This window comes from Erigeron canadensis, unplaced genomic scaffold (genome assembly GCF_010389155.1).
Source record: "Erigeron canadensis isolate Cc75 unplaced genomic scaffold, C_canadensis_v1 Conyza_canadensis_unscaffolded:33, whole genome shotgun sequence".
Taxonomy (NCBI): domain Eukaryota; kingdom Viridiplantae; phylum Streptophyta; class Magnoliopsida; order Asterales; family Asteraceae; genus Erigeron; species Erigeron canadensis.
The window spans coordinates 1-17,310 of record NW_025215745.1 but is presented as its reverse complement, the minus strand read 5'-3'; the positions used below and the strand labels follow the sequence as shown (position 1 = coordinate 17,310).

The 17,310-nt window shown below is 32.8% G+C and overlaps 2 protein-coding genes across 2 annotated transcripts; one reads left to right on the top strand and one right to left on the bottom strand.

Moving 5' to 3' along the window:
- Positions 1-491: 491 nt before the first annotated feature.
- On the bottom strand, positions 492-2,211 carry LOC122584480 (protein STRICTOSIDINE SYNTHASE-LIKE 12-like). Its single transcript, XM_043756637.1, has 3 exons — positions 1,958-2,211; positions 1,551-1,805; positions 492-975 (listed from the first exon to the last, which is right to left on the bottom strand). The coding sequence occupies exons 1-3, from the start codon at positions 2,209-2,211 to the stop codon at positions 492-494; spliced, it is 993 nt and encodes a 330-aa protein (XP_043612572.1).
- A 10,976-nt stretch (positions 2,212-13,187) lies between these two features.
- Positions 13,188-15,622, top strand: LOC122584479. Its single transcript, XM_043756636.1, has 3 exons — positions 13,188-13,679; positions 13,858-15,532; positions 15,618-15,622. Exons 1-3 carry the CDS (start codon positions 13,188-13,190, stop codon positions 15,620-15,622), a joined length of 2,172 nt encoding a protein of 723 aa, XP_043612571.1.
- Positions 15,623-17,310: the final 1,688 nt, after the last annotated feature.

Genomic DNA, 17,310 nt, shown 5'->3' with positions numbered 1-17,310 from the left:
ATGTGCATTAAGTTATAAGTGATCATCATCATCCCTTGTATATTCGGAAAAGATATTAGACACAGTTTTTGTAAAAAACTTACCCTTCAAGAGGGTTCCCAAAACCATCAATATAAATTGGATAATGATCAACCTAATTAAAAATCACAAAAAGACATTTTCATTGTTACATCGATTCGACAGTCATTGTTTTATGGGTTTGAAACGTGTGTTAAAATAGGGGCACTAAAAAAAAATGCTTGTTGATAGTTAACCATGCTGTTTTAAATAATACAAACGTCGAAGATTTCACATGGTACATGTAGTTGGTGCTATTGTTGATAAGATCATATGTAAGATTTTTGTTGTTTGAAATCCTATATTGAAAAACAGAACAATAACGTATAATCCTATATTGAAAAACAGAACAATAACGTATAGTCTTTATTATTGTGTTTAATTTAAGTCTGATTTAGTACACATACGTAGGACAATATATATGGCTTGGCTGTCTAATTAGAATAGACACCAATGGAAGTGGTGTTCCTACAGCCTACATAAAGTTTTCCACCTTGCTCCACGACTGTACTTATTGATTTGTTAGGGTATTGTGTTGCAAACGACACATTTTGCAACACAACTCCGTCTGAATTAATCCGGAATCCTGACGGTATCATGGGATATACTCGTGGTACGAATCCAAAAGTAACGGCCACCCAAAACTCTCCAGTTTTTTCTGCACGCTTTATCTTATCTGGGTTCCCCTTCAAAATTAGCAAATACTCTTGGGTATTTGCTTTAGGCCCCACCAGCCAGTACTTTGAGACCCGCCCATCAAGAAACTCAGGTACAAAAACGAATGTGCCATCCTTACTCACAGCAGGCCCACCCCCGCCATATAGACGAGTGAGCAAAACAGTTAATTGTCTGTTATTTGGGTTGTAACGTAGGAGCCTTGCGGTATGATCAAGCGCAAACCCCTCCTGTGTAGTATTTCTGTGCACCATATGAGATAAAAACCAGTTCAAATTCTACATACATATATATAATATATGCTATACACGTAACATGAAAGTTTAAGTTAGTTCGAGGGGGCTAATTAAGCAAACCTCTACGCCCTTACTACTTGCTCCACATCTGACTTGAACCCGGCCATACTCTTTTGGTTAATAAGTCATGTCTAATGATGCTTAATTTGCCACCCTTGATTTGTTATGCATGTAACAAGTTTCGTAATTGTTGGGTTTCACAGGGTACTTTCGATAAACAATGCTATGTTTCTTGAATAAACTTGCTATAATATACACAGAATTGTTTACACATACAAACTATCGACTCTTAAAAACATGCGGTGGTTGTTTCTTATATAGACAACCAAGAGCCACATCTAACAGACATACCCTTTCACAAACGACCCTTTACGTACAGACACATCCTTTCAACATATAACTGTCTATTCGGTTATTATCTTCTAACTTGACACTTTTAACCCAAAGTTTAGGTTAACAATCAATAGTAATTTGAAATAAAGTATGATGAATGTAGTTAAATGATTAAACGTGTGGTGTTACCTAATGTCAAAAACCGTACTGGCGTCAGTAAGATATATGTTGCCTGTTGACAAGTCAATGTCAAGGCCGGTAAGAAACTTGAAGCCGTTGACAAGCTGAGTTGCAAGCCCGCCTTGAGGGCCAACAACTAAAAGTCCAAAAAACGCATCAGCTATATAGAGATCTCCGGTTACAGGGTGTAAGCTAAGAGCCAATGGTCTGCCGCATATTGGACCCTTTTCAGTATCTGTGGTGCCATCACAAAATTGTTTTGTCCTGAACAAATTCAGCTTTTCAACAACAATTTAGGTAAACTAGCTTCTATTCTATATTACTAATTAGTGTTTATGGAGATATACTACTATAATACTTTATATATATATACAAGAAGTGGAACATACATATATATATATATATATATGACGTACCTTCGGGGTGAAGTATATGCGAAATCCACAAAACCAACAATAGGGCCTAGCCATTTCAAAATCCTACCATCGGTGACAGTCGTGTAGGGACCTACAGAGAAAATTAGTACTCCACGAAATGCAGCCGATTCAGGTCCGCTGACCCCTTGGGGCAGTTCCAGCTTATTAAAGTTGGCATATTGACCACTGGAAACAGAGATGCAAAAAACGGAAAAAAGCGCAACGAAAGGATAAAGGAACATGTATGCTACCATTTTTTAATGATGAATTGCCATATATTTGTTGGGTCTTTTGGGTTTTATCAAAGTCATATTTTCCTTATAAACATGAAAAACGCAGCGGAAGAAATGAACCTTTCATTATGTTATATGTAGTTAAAATCAAATTTTAACATATAAAAGAAAACCCCAAACAATAAGGATCCATGTATATGAATGTCATACAATCAAAATAACAACCATAGGGTGTTTAGAAGACTACCTTCTTCCAAGCTTATGAGAAGGTTGATATGAAGAAGATGATGTTCCTAGAAAGGCCAAGTCTTCAAGATAGAAGTACCTCAAGCTTGCATACCCCAAGTCTCCAACAAACACCCAAATATGCTAGGATTTAGACTTAAAAAAACTTTCTCCTTTTGCCTTGTTTGTGCCAAAATCAAGAGAAGAAAAAAGAGAGAGTTTTTGCACTTGAGAGTTGAGAGAACACTATAGCAAATGCATGTAACAATTGTGTGTTTCCAATGTAGCTAGTGGGTTATGTAAAACAAGCAAATGCATGTGCATTTTTGGGTGGGGTTGGCTGGCCACAAGGTGAGACCACATGGGTCTCACCAACTCAAAATCCACTTGCATTTTCCTTTTATACAATATATATAAATGTATTATAACATGTTATATACCTTATGTAACATATTATGTATTATACATAACACACATAAGTGTTTATTTTGCCAAATAAACACATTCACATATTTCTCAAAATAAATTATCCATATAATTTACTTATATTTCTCAAGTGCATTTATTTAGAAACCCATTTCCTAAATGCTTCAAGTATTGATATTTATTTAAAGATCATATCATATAAATACATATCATAAGTGTTTGTCTAACTTGTTATTGGGTATGACCTGACTTGGATCATCACATACTAGCCACGTCAATTTAATATGTGTCTTGGGCATCTGAAATTCCAACAATCTCCCACTTGCACAAGATTCATAGAATATTGACGCAAATAGCAAATACCGCCTAACAACGGTTTGCTACCCCTAATACGTGTGACGTAGTGCCATTCAATAACATCATCCCCTTCAAGTCTCTACTTGAAATGATTTAGGTGAATCGATCATTTTTCCTTTTGTCACAGATGTCATGTTAAATCCTAGAGACATAGAGTGATCTTTCTCTATTGATTTAACTTTGTAACAGGCCTTAGACATCTAACTCTCAACGAATAAGAGGGACAAATCCCATTTCGACTACATACGTCTTTCACAATCACCTTATATCATACCTGAGCTTAGCCTTATGTACTGCCATGTTTCAGAACAGTGAAGAACCAAGTCAAAGTGTAATATTCAGTGAATATCAAGACCCAATATGTATCTCAGGTCTGAGGACACAATGATATTCGCCTTTTAAATCAAGATTACTTATGATCAATCACAAAGATTCCATGTAGTAATGCTTGAGTGCAGGTCAGTCCAATATTTGTATCCCACAAATATCTATGAACCTTGGCAGCAACACATTGCTCTATATTGAAAACCTTTTGAACATCTACCAATCCAAGTTCATAACAGTCTTACATTCATATTTGTTCCCACAAATATGATCGACTACGGACATTTAGAATAACTAATTTATTCATGGATTTAAACATGCAAAAAAAATGGAACATAACACACTTTAAATGCATAATACCAATATTCATATAAAAGTGTTAACAAATACAAACGTTCCGATATCCAAATACATAAAATAGATCAAATCCAATCACTAGAATATCGAAGTCCCATGGCACAAGTATGACTTTCATGCTTAGGCCTTTCAAGGAGCTTCGTGAGTGGGTCCGCAATATTTTGATCGGTGTGAACTTTGCGAATACATATCTTTCCCTTTTCAACTTCATCCCTTATGTAGTTGAATCTCCGCTCAATGTGTCTAGTCTTTTGATGCGCACGAGGTTCTTTGATTTGAGCAATTGCGCCCTCGTTATCACAAAGGATTTCTAGGGGTTCTTGAATGGAAGGAACAACCCCTAGATCGGCAATGAATTTCTTCAACCATGCAGCCTCTTGTGCTGCCAAAGAGGCGGCGATGTATTCTGACTCTGTAGTGGACAATGCAACCACATCTTGCTTCGAGCTTTTCCAAGAAACAGCTCCTCCATTTAGAATGAAGATGTACCCCGATTGTGATCGAGAATCATCTCGATCAGTTTGGAAACTCGCATCCGTGTCACTACAAAAAAACAGGCTTTCAGAGACTGAAAAATCAGTCTCCGATACACCATGATCAGTTACCAATGGTGTAACAAAGACTGATTTTGCTAGTTACTAATCAGTTACAACAGCTTAGTTACGAAAAGTAGGGTTATCAACTAAAAATCAATCCTTGTTGTATCGAACCAACAAGGACAAGAGATCAGTCTCCAAATAAAAAAATTCAGTCCTTATTTCTATAGACTGGTACCATGTTATTTCAGTCCCTAATGCATTTTATCAGTAAATGAAAGTCAGTTGCAAAAATTGTGTTAGACCAGTTACTAATATATAGGTTTAGGGACTGAAATTAGTCCATAAAACCTTGTTTTTAGTCCCTAATACCTTTGGTTTCTTTATAGATTACCATATCGAATCAGTCCCTAATAAAGGGATTTAAAGACTAATTAATAGTCCCGGAATCCAAAAATTTTCAGTCCTTAAGTTGCTAGTTTTGAAGACTAAAAATCAGTTTCAAGTGGTCACCTAATCAGTCTATGCTAGTAAGTTTTAAAAACTGAGAATTAGTCCCAATAACAAGCACTTTCAGTCTTTATTTTGCTTTTTTTAAGACTGAAATTTAGTTTTAGATCAGTTCCTAATGATAGACTTTAAAGACTGATTGTTAGTCACTAAATCTAGACGATTTCAGTCTTTGATCGGCTATTTTTAGTGACTAAAATTTAGTTTTGAATCAGTCCGCAAAAAAAAGACTTTAAAAACTAATTAATAGTCCCAGAATTGAGACGATTTTAGTCCTTAAATTGTTAGCTTTAGGGACTAAAAAGTAGTTTCTAATTTTCACCGAACCAGTTTCTAATAAACGGCTCTACAAACTGATAATTAGTCACAAGAAATAGACTTTTAGTCTATGAATTGCCTCTTTTAAAGACTAAAATTTAGTCTTGAATCTGCATTGTATAAATGGTTTTTAAGACTAGTTATTAGTCCCAGAAAACAGATGAAATAGTGTCAATATATGTTAATCAATACAATAAACAAAAAAATAATGTTAGATACTTCCGGCCCTCATTCAATATGCATACATATCTCTTGCAAGATTATATAAAACTCCAAACTATGAACGACAATAATATCAATATTTATTTAAAGCATAGTAATCACCAATCGAAATAACATGAGTTTAATATTCAATAGATTTAAAAATAAAACCAAATTCAATAAAAAAAATTTCAGCATCCTATATATCACTATCGGTGAATTCATCATCATTACCATCAACTTCAAAGTCAGGAAATTTTTCTCTCATGAATTTTTCCATTTTCTCATATTTACGTATATTCCGTTCGTGTTCACTAACCTTTTTTCTCAACTCTTCCATCTCAGCTAAGTTTTGTTCAGACATTGAGTCAGCTTGTTGCGATGATTCAGGTAACTCTTTCATCCAATAATCTTTTTTCCTCATCACAAGCCCAACACCCACCTCCCATCCTGATTGTATTGTCTTCTTCCGGCCACAGACATTTTTTATGGCTTGTCTCTCAATCTCGTGTTCCATAACAGTAGTAATAAGAGTGCCTTCATCTTTTAGTTTATCAAGAGCCATCTGTTTATGCTTACAAATATTTTCCTACCATCATGAAATGTATAGAGACAAGATTAAACCATAGTTGCACCCAATATCATTTTTTAGTAAAAAATGTTATAATCAAATGCTTTAAAAAAAAAGATGCTTACATATTCATTACGTGCATCATCATTTAGCCATCCGTCTTCGTTCCCGTCCTTCGGTTTTTTATAATGCAACTCATAATACACCTTGAGCGGGCTAGGTGGCGTTTGGGTCTCCGTATTAGTCTGAAACCATGTCTTATTAATATAACTAATAAAGATAATATATTCAAGTTGGATTGTGAAACTAAACACCGATTGGTAATATGCACATATCAATTGTCCATTTATTATTTTAGAGCCTTGTTTAATCAGGAAAAATACAACAAACATGTGGTTTCTTTCACTCATATAACTATCTGGTTTCCTTCACCAACCCCGAATAATATAATAAAACAATATATAAAGATTTAATTAAAACGGGTGTAGGGATGCTAGCTGGGTCGTCAGTAATACTTCTACCTATTCTGCTAGGAGCATGCTCTTTATGCAACAACAACACTCTTCTTTAAGCTTTTGTATATCAATAAACAAAACAATTATGAAAAACCAACTCTCTTTTCATCTTTTTATTTCTGTGAATCTGCAGTTAGAAATATTGACCAACCAACTTTTTGTTTTGGTGAAATGCAATACAACTAATTATCACAATAACCAAACATATGAAATACAATTTTGTTGTACTTGCCTACTCCCACCCTACGACCAGGAAGAATTCAAAAGGACACTTTTCTTTATCTCTTTATCATATTCGGCTATATATATAAAAATAAATAAATAACAAAAGGCCAATGAAATTCTTAACTCTTATTGCTTTGAGTGGCTACTGTTGAAAGAAACAAGTAAATTTCTCATTTTGCAAGAATTTTATCATATATATTTTTAGCATAGGACCCACAAGTCAACACAAGTACACAAGGACAGTTATATGTATACCTATAGTTTTCTTTTCATAAGAGACCAAAACAAATTGAACAAGATATATATTACCAACACAATAGAAGTTTCACATATCTGGCAGTTATACACGCTTAATAACAATTCTATATCCTACTAACTTTGAGCAAATTTCACAGATTTATCCTATTATACATACATATATATATATATACTTCATCTGAAGAAAACAAATAGAAAATAGATTCTGCTTGCCTCTTTGTCAGCTAAAATTTCCGAGAGTCGGTTTTATGATTAATAATGTGCTTCATCTATAAGGTAACACATAATTAATTGGTTTAATTTACAAACAAATTGCTAAAAGTGTTTTATTTATAGACCAAAAAGTTGTACTACTCAAAGAAAAACCAAGCAGATAGATCAACTAAGTGACAATACTATAAGAACCAAATAATATCAGCATGCAAAAAACTAAACCTAAACCGGGCAATACAACAACTGAAATCAAGCATCAATCTTAGCTTCATTACATTAATGACAACTAATCTCTTCGCCCTTACAGACTAACCCCGGAAAAAAGGTACCAATATGAATTAATAGCAAAGTTCAAAAGACAACACAAACTATCAATACACTTTTTCATGTGGGCACAAACATGTACAATTTAAATGATAGTAAATTGGTTCAATGAAAAGTGTAAACTTTACCATTGAGTGTACAAGATTGGCTATCGAACGAGAGCCCCCCCTGCTTATATTAACTTTTTTTTGTCTGTTACCTTCCATCTTATCACTATAATTCTAGAAAATAAAAAATTGAAAATGTATCATGGTTTGTAAAATGGAAAAAAACGTAAACGCATATGTATTTGATTTGTAAAATAAAGTTAGCACACATACCCGGGTTTTTTCCAGCTCCCAATATTTGCACATGTGATTCCAGTTATCTAGACGACAACCAGGTTTTATTTTTGTTCTTGCCAATTCAGGATTTTTTATCCCTCCAACACTCTTCCAATGCTTACTCAATTCACCTCGGTAGCGTTTCCAATGTTCACGAAGTCGAGCATCCACATAGTCCATAAATTTTAAATCTTTTCGTAACAACTCAAACTTTCCCTGGATTTCATACATATCTTAGTAGTAGAACTGAATTGCAATGAGTAACAAAATTTAAAATTTTACATTGAAAGTGAAAATATACACAACTTACTTGTAATTTTTCATACATCAAAGTTTTGTGTTCTTGTGGAATTGAGTCCCATCTATGATACTCCATTGAACAAACATTGCGAATAATGATTCCACATTCAGTCGCAAATTTTGTTGCTGAGAGCCCAACGAAGGCCTTTGTGCCTTTAGCCATTTCCAAGGAAACTTTGGTACCATTAGGTAAACCTCCTAAAGTCTTTATTAACTTTTTGTTTGTATTTTGCTTGCGTTTATTGGGTTCCTTAATAGATTCTTCGGGAGGTTGACCAACAACTTCTTGTACATTAGGCTGAACAGATTCAGCCGGATCATTATTTGGTTCTTCAATAGGGACAGACTCCACATTGCTTGCTTCTCCAACCAATGGGTCTTCAGCAATAACAGTACGAGAAATAGGTGCTTCCCCAGAAACTAATTGAAATAGGCAAAGAGCAAAACTATAAGATGATAGATCCTTATAGAAATTTACATGTATAAAATAAAACTCGTGAATCCTATTATAATGTGGTGGACAAGTAAGATATACTAATTGCATGTTCCATCTATTTTCTTATGAACTGCATACATGATTCTGTAAATACAATGAATCAGAATTAATAATCAAAGATCGACTATAGTTCCTAACCTTATATAGCATGCAAGTTTAACTGAAACTATGAAAACCTAAGCAAATATGATGAAAATTAAACATTCCAGTTTCTAGGATTCGTCAAATAAAAAAAAAGAAACAGAAAAAGCTAATATTAAGATCAATAACAACAAAAACTTTAATTTTTTAAAAGACTACCCGTCCACCCATTAAGACTATGACGAAATTTTTTCTTTACTTCAATAACGTTCATGATGAAAAAGGATAACAAAACTTTAGGTAACATAAGATATTTCTTCAGGTAATGCAAGATATAACAAATGATGTCATTCTTAAAATCATATATTCATATTCATACTTTTTAAGATGAACAATCTGGAAATTTAACTCTTTGTCAATATGATTAAAGTTAGAAAAAACAAAAAAGAACTTTACCACTAGATGTAGTCTTTGACAAACGGGTATTGCGCTTACGAGCAGGTTTTTTTACTACTGGACTTTCATCAAGGATGGGGCAATCTGCTTGAGCTCTCTTTCTTGTAAGAGGCACAACCATCATAAGCACCATAAATATCCACATCGTGCTGTTTACAACTTAACAAGAAAAGATAATTAGCAAACAACAATGCATTTCGAGAATAGATTGAAAATATCTGCAACTAAACCCCTACTCACGGAGCAAAGGTATCATACTAAATAATCATAGTTTGATGTACAGATTCACCCTCTTAAGTTTCATTTTTAGTCTTATGTCGATTGACACTTAGATTCAATTTTAGTGAAAACATCAAATCATATATTGTTAGGTTCACAATTTTCGTGAGGTTGTGTATTCATAAAACATGTGCATCTAGCAAGGACATGTATTCTATTTTACAGTTAGAAGTAAAAGCCCACATTCTATCTAGTAACTAATATCATCATAGATTATGGAGACGTATTGTCGTAATACTTATTCTCCATAATTATAATTTCAATATGTCAATTATAAAAAAAATAATAATGTTAGAGTAATTATTTTACCCTTTGAATAGATGATTTAAGAGATTGGATCCATTAGACAATAATAATGACAAGTGATTCCAGCAACAAAATAATTGTGAGTACCAATATTTTAGTAATTATAACTATGATCAAAACATGAGGAAATAAAAAAAAATTCATGGGTATTTAATCTGCCGCCTAGCGGAAAAAAAATAGCAACAATAAAGGTAGCAGCAAAGAATGATCATAAACTAAAATTGACAAACTAAGTAACTCACGAATTAAATACAATAAAATTGTTTCAAAAGTAAAGAAGAAACTACCGTAATCTTCAAATTATTTCTGAATCGTTGTTGGAAGAAAGATGGTTGAAGGATAAATTGTGGTGAATTAAAATAGCAAATCAAGGGTTTTTCTATGTGAATGACTGAGAATACGGAGGAAATCCCGAAATTCATGGATGCTAATTGATTGAGATCTTTCAATTTTTAGGATTCCCACTTGTTTTTCCCTCTCAAGATTTTAGGGTTCCCTCTCATTTTTTCAGACTTTGTATTCGTGGAAAAGAAAAGGGATACGGCTCTTGTAGTCTTGTTTGATATACTATTTGAACTTTGAAGAGAGTGTTTATGTGAATCAATATATCATATGATAGCTAACAAGTAATAATAATATAATAATTATAATTATAAAAGTAAACTATAGGTGATCTGATGAAATAATAGATGTTTTATATTAAATTTAGAGTAATATTATCTTCTATCACTGTATTTATATTTACTTCCTACTTTATTACTTTCTAGTGAAATGTTCATTTAAAAAATAAATTTTCTATGAAAACTAAAAAACTGGTCAAAACACATTGTGATCTGAATTTAACACAATGTGTTTTAATTGAGTTTTTATAAAACACAATGTGTTTTTATTTTGTAATCTAAAATACGTTGTGTTAAGTTTAAATCACATTGTGTTTTTGAGAGCGTTATAAATCAGAAAATTATTAAAACACACTGTGATATGAACTTAACACAATGTGTTTTTGAAAAACATATTAAAAACACATTGTTTTAAATTCAGATCACAGTGTGTTTGACAGTTTTCTAGTTTTCACGAAAATTTCAGTTTTCAAATGATCAAAACCCATATATCATTATATTTATATACTTTTTAATTTAATACTACTATATAATTAAAAGGGAAAAGTATCTGGGTGTGTATGTAACTTGTGACCAGTTACTATTGTATGAAAGAAACTTTAGTTGGGTTATAATAACAAAATAAATAATGAGATATATATATATATATATTAAATCTAAAGATTATTATTAGATTACAATTAGGTAATTATGAATTATAATTTTTTATTAGTTACACTAAAGTGATACATGTCGTGCAAGGAATGTGTCAAGTATCGATCAAAAAAATTTTTTATATTAAATCAAAAGATTAGTAAGTATTTGATTAAAATTAAGTAATTATGAATTAAGATTCTTTTTTAATTACAACAAAAGTGACACATATAACGCAAGGAATACACTAAGTGTCGATAAACAAAATAAACAAAAAAAGAATAATCTTTTATTATACTAAAACACAGTTGCTCTAATAACTTATCGACCAATCATAGTTCTCGATTTCTTAATGTTGACTTTTGTTTTCAATTTTGACTTTAATTTACACTTTTTTTGTTTTCGATCACAAATTTACACTTTTTACCCAATAATTTCGATATAATAAATAAATAATAATATCTAATATATATCCGATAGAATAATAGCTAATATTTATCGAATAAAATAATAACTAATATATATCCAATAATATGTTCTATCATATATATATATATAATAAATTAAATTTAATGTAAATATATCAAGATCTTAATAGTAATTGAATAATTGTAATATTTTAATATTAATAGAGACAGATCAACTTATGACTTGTTAACCAATTATATCGCTTAGTTTCATCAAATTAACTCTCGATGATGTCACCATTTAGTTTTTTACATAATTTTATTTAATTAACAAAAAAAAAATAACTAAAATAATTATTTTACAATGTTATTAAAATTGGTTTCTATCTACAAAGTCCAGCTTTCACACAAGAATAATTGTACATTGCAGTATCTCGAGTTAAGTCGAGAAGGGGCTTTAAGGTGTTAATATGTGACAAAGATGAGAAGAGAAAAGATATTACAATAATTTCGTCTATAAAAAAGTCTTTCAACTACCGAATGAGGGTATATGCGTACAATATTATTTTTTACATTAGTTTTCTTTCTATCAGCTTAATATTCTTGACATTTGAATTAAACACATAATATCTACATATATCTTCAACTTTGAACTTATAATTTTTTATGAGTTACATGTATTAATATCTATTTTTAATAATGCCGTAAGTCTCGTGTCCAGTGTTGGACACGGGTCTAAAATCTAGTATTATATTATATCATACCTATACTTATAATGATAATGATAATAGCAACATTAATAATAATCTAATAATATTGTATGAGAGACTTATGAAATAAACTAAACCTCAACCATATGCATCTTTTTCCAATCATACCAAACCCCTCTTTTTCCCCTATTTCCCTTCTACCCGAAAAAAAAAACCACTTGCATCAGTTCTGAATCTCGATGATCTTCATTAACAGCTCACACAGACATGCACTGAAATTGAAAGTTCGTAAGTTTTAGCGTTTCTAATCTCTATTTTAGTTCCCAATCTGTATTATACTCATTCACATCAGTTCCTAATCTTAGTATTACTGTTCTGGATCAATATCTATTGTTACATCATTAGGCTTAATGACCATTAAACCAATTAGATAGACCAGTTTGCGTTGGAGAATTTGACTAATTTTTTTTAAATTTTCTTGTGTTAATGCCCAATCAAAGATTTTATTATTTTGCTTTATCCTTTTCTTTGCTGAAACTCTTTACTATAAAGCTAACTCTTGATGAAATGGGTAAATATATGATACAAATGTTTCCTTGTACGACTCCTATATATATATATATATAAACTGTCTTTATTACCAACAACAAAAGTCGAACAATGTCAGTTAATTAAAAAACAGTCATATGACAAACCGGGTTCCGGGCTCGGGATACCAGCTTAGAATGGAAATGAGCTTCGTTCAGCATGTTACTATAGTGTATGTTATAAAATTATGCCTAACCTGCTGTTAATTTGGTTTAAAAAAAACAAACAGCCTAATAGAGCTTGCTGCTCTATTTCATGAATTTGTATACTTGAATCATCATTGATAGATAGTAATATGATAGAATGATTAGTAAAAGATAAGGAATAGCTAAAGGTTCTTAAATTGTTATGTATATATTTTATATTTCAAGCTTTGATGAAATATATGTAGTTATATATCTTAAAATTGCATCTTCTTTTGGTTAACCAGGATTCACAATGAATTTGGACAAGAGCTGGACTAAAATCACTAATAAGTTTGATCGAAGGTTCATCAATGGAGCAATGGATTTTGCGGAATTGGGTAAAAGATACGTTGATAGTCAAGGCAATATTCATTGTCCATGTAAAGAGTGTGTAAATGCAAGAACACATGAACCTTCAGTTGTTGCTACTCATATAATTCATAAAGGTTTTGATCCAACATACGACGTATGGCTATATCATGGTGAACATCTGCCTGGTTATGAATCAGATGGATCAGACAGTGAGTATGAACAAACTGAAAGTGAATCAGATGATGACGGTGAAAGAGAGTTACTTGATGATGCGTTTCCAACAGGCAGCGAAAACATAGCAGAAAACATCAGGGAACATGCTGAACAACAGCACAATCCAAATGTAGAAAAGTTATTTGTTGATATGGAGAAGCCTCTATACCTGGAATGTGATGAGTTTTCTGTATTGGGCTTCTTACTGGAGCTGATGAATGTAAAGAACATGTAAAATGACTAATGTGGCGATGGATATGATTTTGGATTTGTTTAGCCGAGCTTTCAAGGAGGCAAACTTTCCAAAAACTCATTATCAAGCCAAAAAGTATCTACGTACTCTTGGACTAGGATACCAATCTATCCATGCTTGTAAATATGATTGTGCATTGTTTTAGGAAGAGAATAAAGATTTAGAAAATTGTCCACGTTGCAAAACTAGTCGTTATGAAGAAAAGAGTAACGGGAAGAAGAAACCGGTAAAAGTCTTGCGTTACTTTCCTATCACAAGTAGACTGAAGCGTTTATACGCATCAAGGCACACTTCTAAGGATATGTTGTGGCACCATCAAAACAGAACCAAAGAGGAGGGGGTTCTTAGGCATCCGGCAGACGGAAAGGCATGGAAACACTTTGATACATTGTTTTCTGATTTTGCAAATGATCCTAGAAATGTTCGTTTAGGGCTTGCAAGTGATGGTTTTAATCCTTTCGGGGCAATGAGTCTTTCGTATAGTATGTGGCCTGTGGTGATCATACCATACAATATGCCTCCTTGGAAGTCTATGGTAGATTCTTCATTTATGCTAACATTGTTAATTCCAGGGCGCGATACACCGGGAAAGAATATTGATGTATTTTTGCGTCCACTCATTGATGAGTTGAAACTTTTATGGGATAAGGGTGTTGAAACATATGATTGTGAATCAAAACAGACATTCAACATGCATGCTGCACTTCTATGGACAATCAATGATTTTCCTGCGTATGGTTACTTGTCTGGATGGACCACAAGTGGATACAAGGCATGTCCAACATGTAACAATGATGCCTGCAGTATAGGTATACGGGATAAAATAGCATACGTGGGTCATAGGCGATTTCTTCCAACCAGTCACTCATGGAGGAAATCACGAGACTTTAATGGGAAGAGAGAGACTAGGGATGCACCTAAACCTATCAGCGGAGATTATTGCTTACGACAGTTGGAACGTATGAATATACATCAACATGGTAAACATCCTGCTCTTGCAGGAACTAAAAGAAAACGGAACAGCGAGGATCCAAATTGGTCAAAGAAAAGTATCTTCTTTGAACTCCCTTATTGGCCTAAGTTGCTAATCCGTCACAACATTGATGTGATGCATGTTGAAAAGAATGTGTGTGAGAACGTGTTAGGAACCCTATTAGACATAGATGGAAAAACGAAAGACACAAACAAAGCTCGAATGGATTTGGAAGATATGAATATACGAAAAGAGCTTCACTTAGTAAAAAATAATGATCGCCTGCTTAAACCCCATGCTTCGTATGTTTTAACTCGGGAGGAGAGAAAACATTTTTGTAATCTAGTTAAGTCTGTGCGTTTTCCAGATGGATTTGCAGGAAATTTAGAAAAAAATGTGATTGTTGATCAAGGAAAGATACATGGACTTAAATCACATGATTGTCACATTTTACTACAACGCATAATTCCTATTGCAATTCGTCCTTTTATGACAAAACAGATTCGGGATGCATTAACAGAGTTGTCTTGGTTTTTTAAGAAACTTACTGAAGCGACATTGTATGTGTCAGAGTTGGAAGCGTTTCAGAAAGAGATAGTTATCATTTTATGCAAGCTTGAAAGAATATTTCCTCCATCTTTTTTTACAGTTATGGTGCACTTGTGTGTGCATCTTCCTCAAGAGGCAATTTTAGGAGGACCCGTGCAATCAAGGTGGATGTATCCAATCGAAAGATACCTTGGCCATTTAAAGAAATATGTAAGGAATAAAGCTAAACCCGAAGGGTCGATAGCAGAAGGTTATGTTGTTGAAGAAGCTATGACATTTTGTTCACAATATTTAAGAGGTGTTGAATCAAAGTTTTACAAACGTGGCAAGCATGATGACAAAACAAATAAAGACCGTAAAAGCTTTAAATTGGATATTTTTAGATTAAATGGCCGGGGTGTTGGGAAGAAAGAAGTTTGTGTCCTTCCTGGTGATCTTTTGAAAAAAGCAATGTGGTTTGTTTACAACAATTGTGAAGAAATTCAACCGTACTTGGAGTAAGTTTTTTTCTAATCATTTGTTGTTGATAGTTGGTGTTAAATTTTAGATGTCAATAAATTTATAGTTTATATTCATTTGGCAGAGAACACTTACATTCATTACAAAGTCAACATCCTGAATTGTCAGATTTTTCCAAGATGCAACAAGCGACATTCCCGGATTGGTTTGCAAAACGGGTACCAATGACACTCGATTTTAATTCACTAACTTTGTGATATTGTATAGCAATACACTAATATTAGATTTTAACGTAAATTAAATTTGCTTGTAACATGTGTTAGCATTTTATTGTTCTTTACCTATTATAGTTTACATTCTGATCATATACAAACTTACTTACTTTCACCATGATACAAATTTGATATCAGGATAACGAGGTGTATTCTCTAGATCCATCCCAAATTAATGAGGAGTTATATGCGGTGTCTTGCCTTCCGGATCATCGAGTGTCAATTTACAAGGGATACATAGTGAACGGAGTTAAATATATAGTTAAGTCAACAGATGACTGCAGGCGAACACAAAATTGTGGAGTTTCTGTCCAAGGAGTTCATAATGATGTTGAAGACGACTATTATGGATATATTGACGAGGTAATTGAATTGTCATTTATAAAAGATTATCATGTTATTATTCAAATGCACATGGTTTGACACTAACGTCAAAGAAAGCACGTGGTATATGAACCTCACTTCATAAGCATAGACACGTCCCGACATGCTTATAAGGAAGATCCTTTCATTTTAGCAAATCAAGCCAAACAAGTATTTTATATCAATGATTCACTCAAACCAAATTCACAATGGAAAGTGATTGAAAGGATCAACCATAGACACTTATGGGATATTCCAGAAGACAATAATGAAGACAATTTGTTAGAAGATGTCAGCCTTATTCGTAAAGATATTGCAGCAGAACTGGTTCAAAATGTTGACGTTGGGCGTTTTCATGATACTCCTAATGATTTTATCAATGACGAGACAGATGATTCTGATCACAATATGGAAGATTTTGATTCAGATTTAAATCTAGATGATTTAGACAAGTGTGAGTTAGACAATAATATCTCGAATCCTGCTATTGAAAGTGATGAGTCAGACGGTGATGATTAGGTAACCTTATTAAGATAAATGGTAATTCATTTTTTGGATAACTACTGTTCTTATTCTTGTGGTAACATACTATTTAACTTAACCTTTTCAGCTAGTAAGGGTTCCGGAAGTCAAACCAAGCTAAAGTTAGAGCTCGTTGTGATTCTGAAGTGAGAGAATTTGCAAACAACATCAAAGTTTAGCCATCAATATGTTTTGGAGACTGACTGCAACAGGTTCCAACATTTATAGTGAATTCTTTTCGTTTTTTTTTTTTTTATCAAAGATTAGGATATTTTCGTTTCAAATAACGACTTAATCAAGTCGTCCCAACTGCCTAGATACTTGATGTTTTGCATTTCCAGTATTTCTTGGCCATGAATGCATAAAGCACATTATTTCACTTTTAGTATATTTGTACATAAACGTTAGGAGGTTTATGCATAATCAAAACATCTGAGCGACTTTTGATCCGTTTGTAGTG

Excerpts from the sequence above, each read along its gene's own strand:
- LOC122584480 (XM_043756637.1), bottom strand. The coding sequence starts at position 2,211 with ATGGTAGCATACATGTTCCTTTATCCTTTCGTTGCGCTTTTTTCCGTT. Across the intron at positions 1,806-1,957 it reads GCATATACTTCACCCCGAAG|GACAAAACAATTTTGTGATG; the intron begins GTACGTCATATA and ends GAATTTGTTCAG. Across the intron at positions 976-1,550 it reads AGTACGGTTTTTGACATTAG|AAATACTACACAGGAGGGGT; the intron begins GTAACACCACAC and ends TATGGTGCACAG.
- LOC122584479 (XM_043756636.1), top strand. The coding sequence starts at position 13,188 with ATGAATTTGGACAAGAGCTGGACTAAAATCACTAATAAGTTTGATCGA. Across the intron at positions 13,680-13,857 it reads TCTTACTGGAGCTGATGAAT|GAAGAGAATAAAGATTTAGA; the intron begins GTAAAGAACATG and ends GCATTGTTTTAG.